The following is a 19,186-nucleotide window of genomic DNA, read 5'->3' as shown; positions in this document are numbered from 1 at the left end:
CGGTGCGATAGGTTGAGCTAGAGTCGGTGCGTTCGACATCCTCCTGAGCAGGACGCAGATCGGTAGGGTTGTCTGAGTGGAACTTCTTGTATGGGTCCTCAGTTCGGTACTTCTTGTGAGAATTGTCGGAGTGCAGTTTCCTATAGGGACCTTCCTCGCCCAAATGCATGGCAAACTCGGAACCTTGAGGTGTGATGTAGCGAGATACAACGACGGTAGGAGCACGGCGAGGTGCTTGCATTGTAGGCGAATAAGCCTGGATGGCTGGAGAAGCAGGGTTTGATGTGCCGCTCTTTCTCTCAGTTGTTGGGGACGAAAGCATGTCATTAAGACTCTGCTTACGTTCGCGCCAGGCCAGCGCCTGACTCTCCCAAGACGGTCTGCCTGTTGGGGTTCCTGGTGAGGCAGGCGAATGGGGTACGGTTGTCGGTTCCTTGAGATGGACAGGCTTCGTAGACACAGAGAGCACAGGATGCTTGTTACTAGGTTGCTTTCCATGTGCGGGTACCTTTGGTGGAGCTCGGGATGGGATTTGAGGCAACTCAAGAGGCAAACCTTGCGAAGGCTTCTCAGTAGGTGTCGGAGGTAATTCGCGTGCTGGCGACTTGGGTGCGTCGCCGGATGGCATCCTTGCTGGCTGTGGCATCTCACGCTGAGGCATCACCTCATCCAGATTGACAGTACTCCTGGGACGTGCTCGCGGGGCGACAGACTGTGTACGACGTCTCGCCTTGGCCTTTTCTGAACTGGTCAGGATCGGCTCTAGACGACCCTGGGCGAAGCCAGTGCCAAAGTCGATAGTGCCGACTCTAACAGTGCCATCCTTAGAAACAGAGCGAGAGAATGTACCAGACATCCTCTGAGTCTGTTTCGGAAGCTCGGGCACTGCCTCAGGTACTCTTGGGACGGCAATGTTGTGAGCACTTTGTGATCTTTTCGATTTTCCTCTAGTCGGCGGCCTCGAGTTGGTCGAAACAGCATCAATAGACTCGCGTGGACGACTCTGACTGCGTGCTCTGTCCTGTCGGCCACGTTCGACTGATTTTCCACGACTTTGCTGCGTCTCTGAGCTTAGATCAGGCTTGGGAGCTGCACGGCTTATCTCGTGAGGATGGAACCAAGGCTTGGACGGATCGTAGGCTCCCATCTGCTTAACACGTCTGGTAGCGATATCATAAGGCGACTGGCCGAGAGATTGTGCGACGGTGCCGAAATCGGAAAAGTCGTGAGTGGGGAGAGGTTCATCGGCGACGGAAAGGACGGTGATATCTTCCTCATGGCGGTGTTGGCTCTTGCTTCTGCTGCGGCTACGGAAACGGAAGAAGCTTCTGCTTCTCTTTCTGGTGGTCCCATCGGGTGAGCTTCCGGCATTAGCAATTTGCGAGGTGACATCGTTTTTGCGACTGCGGCCTCTTCCACGTGCATCTCTCTCATCCTCTTCTTGAGTCTGCTGCGGAGATGCAGAAGGACCACGTTCCAGTCGGCGAGTAGGACGAGAGAAGTTGACAGAAAGGTCTTCAGGGGTGCCAGGATTAAACTCCGGTTCAATTTCTGGCAGCATTGGCTCTGGCTCTGGCTCTTGGACTTGCTCTGGGACGATGATCTGTGATCGAGGACGAGTTTTCTGGAGCTTTCTAGTCTGTTTGACTGGGGTGACGGGAGTGGTCGCAATTGTGTTGACAGAGGTGCTCGAAGACGATTTTTTGAAGAAGAAACTTGGCAAACTTCGGTGCCTCTCCGCTTTCTGCACAGCAGAGACTTGCTGTTGAACGTAGGGGGCAGGAGAGGAAACCTTGTCTTCTTGAATTTGTTCCAGAGAAGGTCTGGCAGCAGCGGCTGTGAGAGATTCCTTAGAGCGTGAATGTTCAGCCTGATCTGCAGCACCCAGAGCGGCGAGAAGGAACTCATCACAGTTGCTTTCCTTGATGATCGATCTCCTCGAGGCCTCAGAGCTGTATCCACTGTCGCTCTTGGTCATGGGAGGACGGGCAACATGGAGATGCTTCTGCGACTGTGCCTTTCGCATACTGTCATTGACTGGAAGTACGTCTCCTGTAAGTTGTCTGAGGGCCTCCTCCCGGGCGTCAATGTCACCCTCAACGGGAGACTCGTCGTGGACTGTGCTTAGGCGTGAGACAGTAGTCGTCAATGCTGCGTTGCTCATGTGAGGGTTCTCAAGGGAGTCAAACTCAGATACATACTCCTGAGCATACTCGGAAGCAAGTTGTGTAACTTGAGGACGGGTTGGTTGATAGGCAGATTTCTTTGCCTCAATTTCGGTACTGTGGCGAACAGGACGACCTCTGCTTTTTGACCTAGCACGAAGTTCGGATGACAATTTTCTATCCTGCTGTTCTGAGCTTCTTCGTGGTGCTCGTAGGGAAACGATTGTAGCATGGCTCGGGCGAACACACTCGGGAGTGTTCTCGCCTTCGTCAGCAGTGGTGAAACCTTCGCCTGATAGTGATTCTGGTAATGAAGGTTTGTGCTGAATGCCTGTCATTTCTGCTTGTTTGAGGAGACGAGCTGGCTCTGGCGAGGCAGCTCCGTTAGTTATACGAAGAGAGCCCATTTTGTATGTACCAATCTGGGGATAAAACTCGGATGGCGTGGTCGGACGCCCACCCTGGAGCTCAGTACCCCCTTCAGCAAGATCCAAGGCTTCAAAGTCGAGGGGCACATCAAGCCTTGGAGACTCGACAGCATCGTGTTGTCTGGAAACTGAAGCCGAGCGGACTGTGACGTTGTTCTCCGAGTAGTTTCGTAAGAGCTCACGAGATAGGCGAGTCTTGACACCGGCTGGGAGCAACGAACTCCTTCGAATGAGAGGAGAGATGGGCTCTTCGTATTCCCTGGACTCTGGCCTGGAGGGAGCGATTGTGCGCTCAACATTCTTGGTGGGAAGCAATGCCTTGTGGAGAAGAATCAGATCCTCTGGAGATGCCCGCTTCTTCAGCTCTTGCAGCAGAGCGATGGCGGCAGCAACGTCGACATCAGAATTGTCGACAGCAATAGTATGGCGCTTCGTGGTGTTCATGGAAGTGGTCGAAGCTTTCCTTGATTTGGTGCCTTCACTATGTAAATTGGCAGCGGATCTGGAGGGTGATTCAGAATTGCGAAAAGATGTAGATCCTGTAAAGCTAAGGGGTGAATCGTTGGAGAAAGACATTCGAGCGTCTTCGGCGTTGTCGTTTGGAGCGTTGATAGGGGTAGCCTTGGTGGAGCTCGTTTCAGCCTTGCCGAGACATGCAGAATTGTGCCTTGTTTGTGGTTTTGTTAGACGTTGATAAGATGCATTTGCAGAGTAGTGCTGTGTCTCTGCTGGTTGAAACATGGTATCCAGCGTCAAGGATTCTTCGTTGTCTGTTGACGCCGTTAACGCTGTTGGTTGTTGATTAGATTGGAGATGGGCATCACGTACTCTTAACACTCTTTGAGCGACTGCGCCCTGGTCTATTGAAAGACTTGAAGCTACGATTACATCAACAAGATGGATCTAGACAAGCAGGAACGACTCGGTACTTACGAAGGAGTCTTGAACATGACAATCCCCGATCAACGGCGAGGGGTAGATTACGATTGATGGCAGAGGTGGGAGGACGAGGGGAGACACAACGGTGTGGTTGGCAACGGCACAGCCACAACTGAAGCGGACCAGGACCCGACGAATATGATGGATTAACGAATGTGATGTCGGTCAAAGGCCGTTGGACAATGAGTTCAAGGTGACAAGCAGGGTACAAATGGTTACAGAAGAGGAGATGTCGAGCTTTTGAAGAGGGAAAAGATGTCGTCTTTTGCAGTACTCGGTAGGGGTCGAGCATGGATGGCCGGCGTCAAAGCGCAAACTAAAGGCAAGAGCACGAGTGGCTGGGAGTGGGTTGTCAGGAGCGATGGACGGCAAGGATTCGTTTCACGGACCTCAAAAGTCAGCCTCAAGATCCGGATTTTTGTTTAGCTACGTCTATCTCATGCATGGGAACTGTCCAATCAGGCCCGTCTCTGCCTTCTGTAACACTCAATTCCGTTAATCTGCCCCTCCGGTGCCTCTTGTCCGCCCGAGTTCGACACGATGCTTTTGGTGCTGCATATTCCAAGGTCAAATCATCATGCATCTTCCTCGCAAGCACTTCGTAGACGGGTAGCGAGAGGCATCAAACTCCGGGTTGCCTGACCTGCCTGTCAAAGGCTGGGACCGAACACCCTGACTCTTGAAATTGACTGACACACGAGGGCACAAGCCAGTAAGAGTTGCATGCTTTTCTTCTTTTTCTTTTCTTCCAGCGATTTTGAAATTGGCACGACTCACGAATGACGCCTTAATTCTCGATCGTGGGCCGTGGCAAGCGTGGCTCTCGAGCAGGATTGAGGGGAGCAGCGTGCGAGGCAGGCAAGTTGACAGAGCACAGCCACTTCGGCTGAGTACATGGGCACACAGGACGATCTTGATTGCAAATGAGTGGCGGTGCAATCGAGATGCAGTGCCAAAAGACCTGACGTGCATTTGAAGAAGTTTAAAACAAGGTTGCTAACGTGATGCAGACGGATTCCGGCTCGGTTGGAATAGCTTTGCATCGGGTCTCCTTGTTGGTCGCATCACTTGGATCATGTTGGTTCGCCAGCCTCCATCGAAGTGTGATTATGCATAAGATTGCAGTTCTATGATAAAACAACATTTTAAGTCAGGTAGAGCAGTGCCGGCTGGTATCTTCTTCTTGGCGGAACCGCAACAGTGTGCCCGCGGTCTGCCTAGTCGGTAGCACTTGGTGACAGTGGTAGAAAACATGGCCAGGTGCTACTACTGTAGCTCAGAGACACAGACTTTTGAATCTTACTGTGAGTTGCACCGATAGCATGGCAAGTTCTGTACCAGCACATGTTCCCAGCCAGAGGACCTCGGTATGATAAGGGGACTGCATACTGTAAGGATGGTCTAGAGGCACAAAAGGGTCCAGTAATGCATGTGCTACTATAGAATAATCGACGCGAAGCCAATCAAGCGCGTGGATTCGCGTCGGTGGACGAAGCTCGCGTTGTTGGCTTTCGCAATCACAGTCCCACTCCCTGCCACCAGACCCATCATAACTTTTTAGAAGCACCCTTTCTTGGAACAAACTGCCGTGTGTCGGACAGTTCGAGATTAGACGGCATCAGAGGTAGTCATGGCGCTCCTTACGTACCCCTCGCTGATCAACTATGAGGAGCAGCAAGGTTTGTTTTGACCCAAGACGCATGCGCAAACAAAGTACTGAAATCTATTGCCAGCTGCTTTCGAGGACTTTTTGCGCTCATTCAAGGCCTCGTCGACCGAGGCTCAAGATGCGCTGGACGAATTGAACATTGACGACAACGATAACGATGAATATGACTTTATGGACGAGACGGCAGACGGTGCTGCACAACGGAGGAGCTCAAAACCAAAATACATGGAGCACCTGCAGCGCGTAGCAGATAGACAGGTCGACAACATCCTGATCGATCTAGACGACCTGAAACAGTACGAGAAGGCTTTGGAAGACAGCGGCGCATCGCTCAAGCTGGTGTCGTCAATTGAGCGCAACGCACACCACTACATTGAAATCTTGTCGCGCGCCGTCGACAAGCTCATGCCGCCAGCCAGCTCCGATGTCAGCTTCAAGGACGATGTCATCGATGTCATCCTCACTCAACGACAGAACGCGAACCGTGTCATGCAACAGGCCCTCGAAGATGGCAACGACCCCAATGCCAGCGAATCCTTCTTCCCTCCTGCCCTCACCCGCCGTTACACTCTCAACTTCAAGCCCGTCACCCCTTCCGAGTCCAGCGATGGAAAGAGCAGCAAAGCAATGGCTGTCCGTCAAGTCCGTGGTGAGCACCTGGGCCACCTCATCACAGTCCGCGGTATCGCAATCAGAGTCTCGGATGTCAAGCCTGCCGTTCAGGTCAACGCCTACTCTTGCGATCGCTGTGGTCAGGAAGTCTTCCAGCCCGTCACCACAAAACAGTACACCCCCATGGTCCAATGCCCTTCGGACGCCTGTCAAAAGAACAACGTCAAGGGTCAACTCTTGCACTCGACACGCGCCTCCAAATTCCTTGCTTTCCAAGAAGTCAAGATCCAGGAAATGTCCGACCAAGTTCCCGTCGGCCACATTCCCCGTCAACTGACCGTCTACTGCCACGGCTCCTTGGCTCGCCAAATTAACCCAGGTGATGTCGTCGATATTGCTGGCATTTTCCTTCCCACTCCCTACACTGGCTTCAAGGCTATCAAGGCTGGCCTCCTGACCGACACATATCTCGAGGCTCAATATGTCCATCAACACAAGAAGGCCTACGAATCCATGGTTCTGGCTCCTAGCACTGTGCGCCGTATGGCTGACTTGGAGCAGTCTGGCCAACTCTACGAATACCTGAGCAGATCCATTGCTCCTGAAATTTTCGGCCACCTCGATGTCAAAAAGGCTCTCCTTCTGCAACTGATCGGTGGTGTGACCAAAGAGATGGGTGATGGTATGCGCATTCGTGGTGACATCAATGTCTGCTTGATGGGTGATCCTGGTGTTGCCAAATCACAGTTGCTCAAGTACATCACAAAGGTTGCACCACGTGGTGTCTATACGACAGGTCGTGGTTCGAGTGGTGTCGGTCTCACCGCTGCAGTCATGAGAGATCCCGTGACAGACGAAATGGTGCTGGAAGGTGGTGCTCTTGTGCTTGCAGACAACGGCATGTGCTGTATCGATGAGTTCGACAAGATGGACGACGCCGACAGAACAGCCATTCACGAAGTCATGGAACAGCAGACCATCTCCATCTCAAAGGCCGGTATCACAACAACACTCAACGCCCGTACTTCGATTTTGGCAGCTGCCAACCCGCTGTATGGCCGTTACAACCCTCGCATCTCACCCGTAGAGAACATCAACCTGCCAGCCGCATTGTTGAGTAGATTCGATATCCTCTTCCTCATCCTCGACACTCCCTCGCGCGACGCCGATGAAGACTTGGCTCGTCATGTAACTCATGTTCACATTCACAACGCTCATCCCGAACCTGCAGGTGGCGGCTTGATCTTCTCGCCGAACGAGGTTCGCCAATGGGTAGCCCGCGCTCGTTCCTTCAGACCCACAATTCCTAAGGCCGTCTCCGACTACCTTGTAGGCGCATACGTGCGTCTGCGTCAACAGCAAAAGCGTGACGAGTCAGCCAAGAAGACTTTCACCCACACATCACCACGTACACTGCTTGGTGTGATGCGTCTGTCACAAGCTCTCGCTCGTCTGCGTTTCGCAGAAGAGGTCATTACCGATGATGTAGATGAGGCATTGCGTCTCACCGAAGTCAGCAAGGCCTCGCTCTACGATGACGACCGCTCGCGCCGCGGTGACATGAGCGTCAGCAGTCGCATCTTCAACCTCGTGCGCGGTATGCGTGAGAGTGGTGCCGCTGCTACTGGCGAAGGTCGTGGCGAGCTCGATCTCCGCCGTGTGCGTGAACGTGTCCTTGCCAAGGGCTTTACTTTGCAGCAACTCGAGTCTTGTCTTGACGAGTATTCTGATCTTGATGTAAGTTTCCACACACACTCTACTCGTGTTAGGAAAGTGCTAACATTGTTTTACAGATTTGGCAAACTGCTGCAGAAGGCACCAGACTCGTCTTCATCGAAGCTGGCGACGATATGGATGATGAAGAGTAATTCGATCAGACAGATAAAACAAAGGAGCTTGGACGACGTGCATTATGCTTCACAGTTTGGCGTTTCTCATCAGTGGAAAGAGGGAGTGATTGTGTGTTTTTCGAGGGAACAGTGTACGTGCTATCTAGATCATCAAATGTCATGCCAGATTGGGTTTTCATGCAGCCAAAGTCTCCCCTCTGAATGTGCTGGCGATATCAATCACGTTCCTTTCACGATCCGAGACAGCTGCAAAGGTGAGAAAGTTTCTGCATACTGGAAACCTTACGAGCAATTTATCTATCCTGCCTGACCTCATGCCGTTCTATAACCATGAAGAAAGAGGAGAAAGGGAGGAAACGAGCAGGGTCATACCTCTGGCGACTTATTTCATACTGTTTCACCTTTCCCTTTCATTGTTCCTGTGGTTGTATCCATATGATTGGATGACCTAACAATCTAATGCAAGAAGTATACTAATTATCAAGTCACTTGGATAAGTACAACCAGATCACAGTGGCTTGGAAGGTATGTATCCAATGCATGAAGAATCAAGACTCGTGGATCTTTGAGGTCAATGGCAAAGACGAAGATCTGACCTACATTACACTTCTACACTTCTACACGCAATGGATTGCAGACTTGATACATGACATACAGATCGTAGACCGAACAGAAAAGGAGAAACGACAAAACAGACACATTATTAAACCAACTTTCCCTACTATTATAGTCAGAAGCGATCCTGCGCCCCTCAATTAAGAACACTTTCCATCATCGCATCAAAGCCACGTTCCTGTATCAGACGCCTGCCTTCTACTCCTCCTCACCAGCCAACGGTCTATTACTTCCAGGACCAGGAATGTTGCGCTTCAGATGCTCAAACTTGGCTTTACCCCTTAATCCAGCATCCTGCTTGAGTTGATATGCAAGCCCACGCTCGTTTTGGTCTTCTTGGTCGACAGCACTTTGTTCAAGAGCATCCAATTGCTCTTCGTCTGAACTGCTGATGCTGCTAGCATCGCTGCCGGCTTGAGCGCAGACAATGTGATCGCCTTCCTTCTTCTTGCGGTCGCGTTGAGCTTGCTTCATGCGGTTCATCTTCTTCTCGTCCTTTTGGCAGTCGAGGGTCTGGATGTGGAGGCCTGGCAAGTTGGCAGCGAGGAACTTTTTGAGCAGGGGTAGCATCTTGGCGTTGGGACGGTAGGTACCACTGTCGTTGTCAATGACGAGTTGATAGTGTGCGGGATCCTTCGGGGGTTCCTCGTTGGGAGGGCCGTTGTTGAGGTCGTGAGGAGGGTGTGACTCGTTTGTACCATCGTTGTGTAGGTCGCCGTTGTCGCTGCTGGCACCACTACCAGTGTCGGCTGGGTCTGGCGGTGGAGGCTTGTTCTTGTACTTCAGACGTCGAATGAAGAACTCGCCGGAAAAGGCAATATAGATGCTCACGTCGCTGTGCATGGTATGCTTGCTCAACATGTCGATACCGAATTCCTTGCCTGTCTCTGTGAAACGGAAGAGCGAGTCGAGACTCAAGACGTAGGTGAAGATACGGCCACCCTCATCGTAATGTACCAAGTCGAGGAAGGCCTGGGTCATCTCCTTGCAGGGACCTTGAGGGAAATGGCCCCATTTGGTAGTGCGGTCAAAGTTGTATACTCTTGCGTGTTGGTGATGCAGGGCTTTTGACAAGACCCATCCTCGCACACCAGTCGAAGTGAACATCTGCTTGACGAAAGGACGGAACTCAACATAGCGATGGTAGAGCCCGTCTGGCACAGGGCCACGGAATTGAATCTGGTTGGCCTGGAAGTTGTAGCGTTCTGTCTTTGCCTTTTCCTTCTCGGACTGAGCATTGCCTTCTTCGTTGGGCTCTTTGCGACCAGCGATACGACCAAGCATGGGAGCTTGATGCCTAATCCACCATTGTGGACCGACGGTGAAGACGTGTCCACCATTGTCGATGTCTGTGCGACCGACGAGTTCGACACTTACATAGAGGTTGCCGTTCATGTGCTTGGCCTTGCTCATGCAGGCAGCCACAGCGCGAATTGCATAGGCTCGCTTGCTGCCTGAGCGCTTCATGATTTTGTATGGCTGCTCTTGAATACCCTGCCAGCCCTCGTGAAGCTCGTGGATGGAGATGTGGACATTTCCCAAGCGGTCATCGTGGTCGGTGGGGTCCTCATCGTAGACACGAGCCTTGAGCTTGAAGCCCGACGAGGGAATGTTGGCGACAATCCATTCAAAGTTCCACTCGGGATCGGTGTTGCGACGGATGGTGGGAGTGCGCATGCGCAGAAGAGGGTCTTCCTTGTGACGCTTAGGCAAGTCGGTGTTGATCTGGGCTAGCACGTAGGGGTCGGAGGACATGGAGTTGATATCGGCCATTGGGAGATTGGTCGCGCGGTGGAAGGTGATCTTGACGGTCCAGCCTGGCGGAGCTTTGGGGATGGGCGTGTCATCGTAGCCGCCAGCGGGTTGGTCGTCGCTGGCGCCTTCGGGCTTGGGATCGTCCTTCTTCTGCTGTGTCTCTTCCCTCTCTAGAGCCTCCTCCTTCTCCCGAGCGCGTTCGGCATGTGAATTGTCGTTGTGTGCATTCTCGTTGGACGCGGCCTGCTTCTCGGCGTCCTGAGCGCCTCCTGTCGTGGGTTTCTCGTCGGCATCGAGGTGGATGGGCTCAGGATTGTCGTTGGCCTCGTTCTGCGCATTGTCAGGACGACTCATGGTGATCAGCAATGGTGGATCGATTCAGGCGTCAATCATGTGAAATTGCGGAGACAGACGACCGAGCAAGGGCTTTCCAAGATGTGGCTATGCTGTGCTGTCTTATTATTGAGGCATGGCATGGCATGCTGTATCAGAACTCGTCTGCTCTGCTGGGTCCTGCTCAAGGGGGGTGAGGGCTAGATTGCTTACGTAGGACCAACATGGAAATGGCGCTACGCGACCACCAAAACGACTCGCCTATCCTTCAACCAGCCTTCAGGTGGCCGCCTCGATCCCTGGTCTGGAAGCCAAGATGGTTCGCCAACCTTGCAGCCACGCGCTAAACGGCGCCCAGCTGTTCAAGCCTCGCGAAGCTTTTTCAACACAAGACCGCTAGAAAAGCGTCGTAAGCTTTTCCTAGACGTTTTCACTCCAGAACTTGCTCAAAACTTGGTCAAATTACGTCTTGATATCTGCATCCGACTCGTAAAACTTGGCATGCCTTGATGCCTTGCCCGAAATCGTCTCTTTGCTCCTCGTCTTGCCTATCTTACCCACTTCCATCACGCAATAGATTAGAGTGGCTACTGCCGCACATCCGTACAACCCGGTGCTTTTCGTCTTGGAACTCTTGGGCTCTCTTGGTTCTTGCGCGGCGTCCATGTCCGCTCCACCTAAAACTGTGCAGCCTTATACCGTTCTCTAACATTAGAGTTCCGTATCTCGAAACACGCTCTTGCTTTCTTTATACAACATAAACTTCGTCATTTCCATTCCATCGCTAATCATGCCCTGGCGCCCAGCTATTTCGTGCAAACTCTATGACAAGCTATGGAGGATTAGCTTTTCGTAATCCTGCACTGCTGTTTTCAGATCGCCAAGCGTGATGGCCTCATGGTCCGAATGAGCGACGAGGATCGACCCGGGCCCGTACAAATATCTCTTCTGGCCATCAAGCTTGTCGAGATTGGGAATGTCGGTGCCGTAGTTGACGGTGATAGTACCAAAACCGTCCACATCGTGGTCAATGTCCACGGGCGCGTATCCCTTGCCTGCAAATACAATCTCAAACATGTCTTCATCTTCATGACCAGGAGTCTTAAACTCATCTGTTGCGGCCTTGATGGCTTCATAAACACGCTTGCCAATCTCGTCTGGCGTTCCAGCTGCGATTCTGATGGCGATCTGGGCGCTGGCATTTTGAGCAACGACATTGCCTGCCACTCCGCCTTCGATCTTGCCAATGTTGATGGTGGTGGAACCGTATTTCTCACTCTTGGGAAGCTCGAGACTGAGCTGCATCAAAGCAGAGAGTGCTTGAACGAGTACCTCATTTGCGCTACGACCCAGCCATGGGTAGCCACTGTGTGCTGCCTTTCCGAATGCATTCAGAGTGAAGCCTAGCATACCTTTGTGACCACTATTCAGGTCGAACGTCAGTCAGAATTGCTAAATCAGAGTGCGTAGTTTACTCACGCTGCAAGCTTGCCCTCAGTGGGTTCACCAAAGATGATCGTCTTCGGTGTCAGTTCAAGTGCATTGGCAGCACGCATGCCGTCACCATGTACCTCCTCGCCAACAACATAAAGGACAGCCACATCATCGGCCTTCAGCTTCTTCTCGGCCAGAAGTTTCTTAGTAGCGATGATCTGAGCAGCGACAGATGCTTTGGCATCCACACTTCCACGTCCAGAGATGATAGTTTCAGAGTCATTGGAGTAAATCTTGTAAGGGTAGAATGGAGGCACAGTGTCGATATGGCTCGAGATGAGGAGGTCGGCGTTGCGGACCTTACCCGGGTAGGCAAGAATGTTGAGACGAGAGCTATCGTCGTTGACCTTTTGGGTCTCAATGGTCCAACCATCATCTTTCAGGTAGTCAGACAGCCACTTTCCGACATCATACTCGTTCCCACTGATGGATTCGGTCGAGATGAGATGACGGTGGAGCGAGATCAATTCCTTGGTCCACGTTGAGCCGATGCTGTTGGGTTCCGAAGCACCAATTGGCTGCTGTTCCACATTGGCGCTAGGAGCAGAAAGACAGACAGATGCCAGTGAGGCGACGACAAGAGCCGAGAGATGCATCTTCAAGATGAGGGTGGTCAGAATGAATATCTCGGAAGACGTCTAGAAAGAGGTCATAGAGCCAATATAATGGCACGTGACCGGGCCGCCGGGCAAGCTCGTCTTAGAGCCATCCGAATTGGGACTATCAGATAGGCAACTGCCTGTAGTCTGTCAACGATAAAATACACAATTCCCTAAGGATCAACCACGTTGTCTATTAAGAGCATAGAAAAAACAAAAATGTCATTGTCCACGAGTTTTGCTATACATTTCCCACTATTGCGGACGCTACGTGTGTCAAGAACTATAAAACCTCTGAGTGCGATTCTGTCCCATCTACCGTTGGGATGGAGGTGTAGTTGTTGACCATGCACACTCATTCATGACATTAAAGACGAAACCGCAAGAGGCTCCTGATCTTCTCGGGTCTCTTGATGACTATGAGACCCATTGGAGCAGGACTTTGTCAAAAAAGTGGTTGGGTCATCACCACCTCTTTGATCGAACATAAAGTTTGATGCAATAAGAAGACTTTGGTACATTATGAGCTGGTGACCTTGTTGGCGACCTCCTTGGCCTTCGACTCGACCTTGTTGGCGGCAGCCTTGGCTTGGTCTGCGATGTGAGAAGCTTCTTGGTTGGCCTTTTCTCTCAACTCTTTACCACCGAAGCTAGAAGGGCGTGTGTCAGCATTGACTTGTGTAGGAGCGTGTGCTTAGAGAAGGCTGAGAGACATACTTCCAGTAGTTGAGGTATCTGTATGCCTGAGTAGCCTGTGCGCCAAAGTTGACGAAATGGCAGCCGAACAGGAGGTAGTTTACAGGGGTGACGGCCATAGCGTAGCGCATGAATGTGGCAGAGTAACCGCAGAGAGCGAGGGTCATGGTTCCCGAGATACTGTGTTGGATGTGTGCATTAGTCCCAAGCTCTTGCAGAATATACATTGGCGCAATCTTGTAGACGATGGGGCATGAGGAATTACATTTCGGGGTCCTTTTGTGTGTCCATGACGGCAGCGAGAGGGATACCAAAGTTGGATGCGGGGCCCCAGAAGTCTGTACAGAGTAATTCATGTTAGCATAGAGTGGCATGGTTGGTGACGGTCGAGCGCGAGACGAGATGGTTGTGATTATGTTTGCATAGCGGCGCAATGTTCAGGTCTTGTGGTCGCAGGGAAACTCACGGGTCGAGCAGATGTAGTCGGTGTAGGGGTTGGAGCGAATCTTCGCATTGAGGGCCTTGATTGCTGCCGCCATCTTGTCGTGTGATTATGGTATGGGTTATCGAGAGATTGAAGATGTTTCACGGCGTGCTGAACAAGTCCCGTCTGACGGTCAAAGGTGGAGACGCCCGCTATCGGCTGCGAAGGCCGAGCGGAGAAAAGCCTCCCAAAATCCGCGTCCAAGTCTTTGATATGGCTCGAGTTGGTCATGCTGTCCAGGGCTCGTTGAAAAGGATTCTGAAATCATTACATGAATCTCAAATGCTACCATCTATAGGAGTGCAGGGTCTGGTTACTTGTGTCCGTGTAGCCTGACAGGTACTTGACCATGAAGTGTGTCTAGAGTCTAGACCTAGCACCGCGAGGGATTGGCTGGACCCAAGATACAGTAGGACAACATCTGAAGCTTGACGAGATGCACGGAGCCTGCAGCAAGTTTGGATACATATCTTGTGCACTTAGCATCATTCATACGACAAGAGAGCAGCATGTGAGCGAAGTGCTCGGGAGTGGTGCTGGGTGGTCTGTGCTGGATGCCGAAGCAGATCACGTGCCGCACACCAGCAGCTCCGTTGTGCAAAATCAGTCGAGCCCTCAGATTTCGTCTCTTCGCGCAGCGACTTTGAACTTCTTCGACACATCGCCCAGTACCGACGAAATGGTGAGCACAATCCCGCCTTCGCGGCAGGGAGCCACGGTCTGCACCTCCAACATCAACGACGACGACGACGATTTGCGCCTTGCCACCCTTGCCATCGACGCTCGCAATGCCTCCACGCCATTCGGATGTGCATGAAGAGGAAAAATGAGAAAAGAGAAGGACGCGTTCAACCACATCCAACTCGACGCTCGCATACACACAGCAATAGCAACACACAAATCGTCATCGTCGTCGTCGTTGTCGTCGACAGATGCAGGCCTGCCCTCTCCCTCGCCTGTGGATCAATCATAAATGGATGAACACATACCCTAACACGCTTCTGCGCAGGCTATCGGACAGAACTCCAACCAGCAGGCCGACCAGGTCTCCGGCGACAATGCCTCCAAGGACAAGTCCGGCAACCCCATGCGCGAGCTCCGCATCTCCAAGCTCGTCCTGAACATCTCGGTCGGTGAGTCTGGTGACAGACTTACTCGTGCCGCAAAGGTTCTCGAGCAGCTGTCTGGTCAGACCCCTGTCTACTCCAAGGCCCGTTACACCGTCCGTACCTTCGGTATCCGTCGTAACGAGAAGATCGCTGTCCACGTCACCGTCCGTGGCCCCAAGGCCGAGGAGATCATCGAGCGTGGTCTCAAGGTCAAGGAGTACGAGCTCCGCAAGCGCAACTTCTCCGAGACCGGCAACTTCGGCTTCGGTATCAACGAGCACATCGATCTCGGTATCAAGTACGACCCCGGTATTGGTATCTACGGTATGGACTTCTACTGCTGCATGTAAGTTATCACCGCCTCGACTTCGACCTTTCCGACCAAGTCACTGACAATCATCACAGGGAGCGCCCCGGTGAGCGTGTCGCTCGTCGCCGCCGCTGCAAGACCAAGGTTGGTGCCTCTCACCGCATCAACCAGCAGGAGACCATCAAGTGGTTCAAGAACAGATTCGAGGGCATTGTCCGATAAATGCTTTCGCTTCTCCTCTCACGAACACACAATACCACAAAAGAGGCAAGCGGGGCGTTTTGAACGAAAAGAATTTCCTTTCAAAAGGTTGCTGGCGCAGAGGGCAGGTGGGGACATGATAAAGCAAATATCCCTTGTGTTTATGTAAACTCATGACACAAAAACCCACAAACCAAAATCTCAAAAAGACAAAAGTTTTGTCAAAGGCCTATCTCTCAAGACTCGAAAGAGCAAGATCGTTTCTCATGATGGAGGCGCATGCAATGACATGTTTTTCACTTTGCCGTTCAACCATTGATCGCTGCTTTGCAGTCTTCTCTTTCTCTCTCTCCTCCTTCCTTCACGCTGTGTCCATGTGGTAATGTGCCCCTGTGTTTGATCATTGTTCTCCGTATCAAGGCGCCTGGGTTGACCAGTCGCTGCGGCATGCTGCCATCTCGACCCGAGAACGAGGTGTGAAAGAGCTTTAAATCCTCTAGCATATCTTGCCTCGTTGTGCATGATGCTGCATGTCTACGCTCGCAAATGCCTCGTCGTCGTGGTATCGTCAGCGTCAGCATGACCCATCTGCCGTGAGCTCATGCAGATTTCCTCTGTGCTAAAGCCTGCAGCCTCCTCCATCGTGCCCGACTTTGGCAAGAGGAAGCCGATAATAACCCAGTCGCTTCCTGCTGGACACAATTTCGTTCTTATCACTACTGTGTTGTCATGGCTATTCGAGTACACGCATCGCATGCCCTAACTCACAAAGACGATATGCCGTGAGTGTCGAAAATTCGCCGCAATCATAGAGTTGCAGCATGGTGTTTCGAGTAATCTTTGAAAGACTCGATGCCTACCATTTACGCTACGGCATACCCTTCGAATGTGACAATCTTGACACTTGTCGACAGATCGTCTCTCCTCAATTCTGTACTGTTTCTCCAAATGTCATAAAGTTCTTGAGACCAGACTTTGGGCCAGACAGACACGGTCATCAACTGGTTCTAAGTCAGGGTCTCCCTCTCCGCAAGATACACTTGAGAAACTGTAATCGTTCCACATCTCACGCCTTCCCGTTGTACTTCCACTACCTATTTCCAGCGCTATTCGAACCAGCATGAAAGAAGGCGAACGAAGTGATCAATCTCAATATTAGCATCACGATAATAGAATCCAGTTGCAGGAGTGGAGTAAGATCAATATATTCAGTTGGAGCTAGAAGAAGCAACAAAACCATGGGTATCAGAAACTAGAAGAAACGAAAATGCAATGCTAGCAATGATGAGCTTGCAGCGAAGCAAGCAATACGAGCTCAAGAGACAATACTCTTCTCCCAATGGAGAAAAAGAGTACCATCATAATTTCAGCAATCCTCACCATCTGCCACTGGCAGCAGCTGCATCAGGAGGGAGTTGAAAAGCGTCGGCGCCATCGCCAAAGAAACTCGTGTACATGTCGCCCGAAAAGTCCAGACCCGACAATGCCACGTCGATGGCTTGTTCAAAGTCCATCCCCTGAGTCCATTCGGCACCACCGAACTGCTTGGCGAAACTGGGATCAAGCATGCTAGCATAGGCAGAGGCATCATTAGCAGATACAGCTTGGTGATTTCCAGAACCTGGCGTAGACATGACGGTAGACGCATAGTTTGCTGGGTTACTGTAGGCATCACTTTGAGAGCGAGAGGTCTGATTCGGTGCTTCGTGGGACGGGTACTGCGATGCTGGCGTGTAGGGAGAATCAAAGCTCCAGCTAGATCGCTGGTGTGACTGCTCGGCGCCTGCAGTAGCGGCCTCACTCAGGACACGGAGACTATCGTTGTCGCGCGAAGAGAGACGCTGACCTTGAACGCCACGAGCGTTGATTTCTTTTGAACTCTCAACACCGTTGGAATGAGCAGCGGTCCACTCACGGAGAAGACCGAGAATCTGGTGAGCCTTGGAGAAAGCCTTTTGAGAACTACCCTGGGCCAATGCAACGAAGCAGTGATATACACGATCCAGAAACTCGGGGGCTTTGATGTCTTCGGGCTTGATGACTTTGCCCAGCTCCGAGCCTGGGAATGTGGCGGCGACATGCATCTTGATCAAGACTACGAGCGCATAGACGATACGCACAAAATAGAGGAGAGCAGGGAGAGTAGAGACAGTATCCGGACCAAAGTCACAGAAAGTTCCGATGACGTTGTGGCATGCCTTGAGACAGGCCTCGATCGAAGCCATCTGCTTCTGGCTGAGCGTTTCGGAAAAGTGGCTGCCAGACTTGAGACTTCCCTCTGCCATGGCTATTAGTATGCGAGACACGTGTGTAGACGAAAAGGATACATACCACTGAAAGGTACTCTAAAGTCGTCTGTGTTGTGGTTGACATGAAGACCAATTTCGTGAAGATACAAAGACGTGACATGTTTGTAGAACATTAGAGTAGGGAGTTTCAGGTGAGCTGGTAGCTCTTGATCCCACTTGTCGAGTTTCTCTTGCAGTACCTCGAGAGTGTAAGCGACCTTCGGATCAAGGATGGAAATTGAGGCGGTGGGATCCTCCATGGCGAACGAGACGGAGATCTCATCACAGATACGCTGAATCTTGACGTGCTGAGTAAATAGGGCATCTGAAGGGGCAGCATCAGGCGAGCTCTCTAAAATGTCGATGCACTCCTGCATGTAATTCGACCAGCGCAAGAGATTAGGGCGGCGCAAGACGGACGACACGCTCACTGATGTGTAGTAGCACGCTAGCCATGCTCTTCGTGAATCAATCGTGTCCGAGTCGACGAGTTGACTACCAGGACCAGGAGGCAGGTCGGCGCCGACTCCACCGAAGCCACGCTTGACCTTGTTCGGATTGAAACGCTTTCCGAGACCAACATCGAGAGCCATGACAACAGCCATGTGGATCAGCATGTAGAAGTTTGCCTGAGCGGGACGATCTGGAGGCTTGTGCCAGAGGAAAGCCACTTGCAGACCCTGGATGATCTCGAGACTCTTTAGACCCTTGCGAATGACGGCAGTAGCAAGCACATCGAACACCTCTTCTGTCAAAGCATCTTGGATCTCAGTCTCGACGAATCTGAAGCAAGCAGCAGCAGTGATACACAAGAACAGAATAGGCTTGTTTTCAAGTGTCGATTCGGGAGTGGCATCGGCAGGCAGCACAACGGCAGGGAACTCAGGAACCAGGCGGTCCTTGAAGTGGGCGAAGATTGTGCAGCACGAGTGCCAGTCTATGATCTGGCGCACGCGTTGCTTGACATACTCGCCATAGTCATTGTAAATGGTTGCGTAGAGTGGCTTGGACGGGTCGTCAAGGCGTCTTCGCTTGCGACGGTCGTCAGCTTCGTAGTCGACGTCGGCGAGAGGTGGTTCGTGTCGGTTAGGGTCGAATGTGGGCTGAGGATAGGCGTCGGACTGGAGAGGCGATTGGAAGGGGACCTGGTGGGACTGCTGTTGTTGGTGCAGAACCTGGGTAAGGGCATCAATCTTCTTCTCGAGTTCAGCAACACGTGTGTCGGCCTTCTTCTGGCGGCGCCGGCTGGGCTGGGTGACGATGCACTGACGGCCAGCTTTGGCGCAGCGCTTGCACGGCTGTCCGCTGTTGTCCATGTCACAGCGCACCTTGAGACCGCGACAGGCCTCGCAGGCTCTCGAGCGTTTGGCATCGGCGGCGAGCATACCAGGACCGGCAGGGCTCATGTCGACCAGATCGGGGCCACCAGCACTGGTGCGTCGGTCGCCATCTTCGTCGCTGGGAGAATGGCCGGTCGGCAGAGCGGCGGCGTATCCATAGTAGGGCTGAGAGACGTCCTGGGCCTGCTGGGCAGTCTGCGTGGCATCTCTGTACAGCTTGATCTGAGAGTCGGAGCGCGTCAGCGCCGGCGCGGGATACGGAGCAGGTTGATGCCGCGTTGGTGCTTGAGCCACTTGTG

At 52.2% G+C, this 19,186-nt stretch overlaps 6 protein-coding genes across 6 annotated transcripts; 2 read left to right on the top strand and 4 right to left on the bottom strand.

Annotated features, from left to right (window-relative positions):
- Positions 1-5,372: 5,372 nt before the first annotated feature.
- On the top strand, positions 5,373-7,681 carry M437DRAFT_47291 (MCM-domain-containing protein; the record flags this gene model as incomplete). Its single annotated transcript, XM_041021430.1, has 2 exons — positions 5,373-7,550; positions 7,607-7,681. The coding sequence occupies 2 exons, from the start codon at positions 5,373-5,375 to the stop codon at positions 7,679-7,681; spliced, it is 2,253 nt and encodes a 750-aa protein (XP_040880460.1).
- A 795-nt stretch (positions 7,682-8,476) lies between these two features.
- M437DRAFT_46523 (uncharacterized protein) lies at positions 8,477-10,387 on the bottom strand (the record flags this gene model as incomplete). The annotated part of the gene is made up of 1 exon (XM_041021287.1): positions 8,477-10,387. The coding sequence occupies one exon, from the start codon at positions 10,385-10,387 to the stop codon at positions 8,477-8,479; it is 1,911 nt and encodes a 636-aa protein (XP_040880459.1).
- An 801-nt stretch (positions 10,388-11,188) lies between these two features.
- Positions 11,189-12,456, bottom strand: M437DRAFT_74690 (Zn-dependent exopeptidase; the record flags this gene model as incomplete). Its single annotated transcript, XM_041026286.1, has 2 exons — positions 11,189-11,789; positions 11,846-12,456. The coding sequence occupies 2 exons, from the start codon at positions 12,454-12,456 to the stop codon at positions 11,189-11,191; spliced, it is 1,212 nt and encodes a 403-aa protein (XP_040880458.1).
- Positions 12,457-12,979: 523 nt separating this feature from the next.
- M437DRAFT_74689 (UPF0041-domain-containing protein) lies at positions 12,980-13,694 on the bottom strand (the record flags this gene model as incomplete). Its single annotated transcript, XM_041026285.1, has 4 exons — positions 12,980-13,109; positions 13,177-13,335; positions 13,421-13,493; positions 13,622-13,694. The coding sequence occupies 4 exons, from the start codon at positions 13,692-13,694 to the stop codon at positions 12,980-12,982; spliced, it is 435 nt and encodes a 144-aa protein (XP_040880457.1).
- A 1,002-nt stretch (positions 13,695-14,696) lies between these two features.
- On the top strand, positions 14,697-15,280 carry M437DRAFT_46796 (ribosomal protein L5; the record flags this gene model as incomplete). The annotated part of the gene is made up of 2 exons (XM_041021325.1): positions 14,697-15,094; positions 15,154-15,280. Coding segments are annotated over 2 exons (525 nt in total), but the record flags the coding sequence as incomplete, so codon positions are not given.
- A 1,355-nt stretch (positions 15,281-16,635) lies between these two features.
- Positions 16,636-18,932, bottom strand: M437DRAFT_46977 (uncharacterized protein; the record flags this gene model as incomplete). The annotated part of the gene is made up of 2 exons (XM_041021353.1): positions 16,636-17,537; positions 17,591-18,932. The coding sequence occupies 2 exons, from the start codon at positions 18,930-18,932 to the stop codon at positions 16,636-16,638; spliced, it is 2,244 nt and encodes a 747-aa protein (XP_040880455.1).
- Positions 18,933-19,186: the final 254 nt, after the last annotated feature.

Source organism: Aureobasidium melanogenum, assembly GCF_000721775.1.
Source record: "Aureobasidium melanogenum CBS 110374 unplaced genomic scaffold scaffold_8, whole genome shotgun sequence".
Lineage (NCBI taxonomy): Eukaryota > Fungi > Ascomycota > Dothideomycetes > Dothideales > Saccotheciaceae > Aureobasidium > Aureobasidium melanogenum.
The sequence above is the reverse complement of the archived record's forward strand: the minus strand, read 5'-3'. Positions and strand labels throughout refer to the sequence as shown.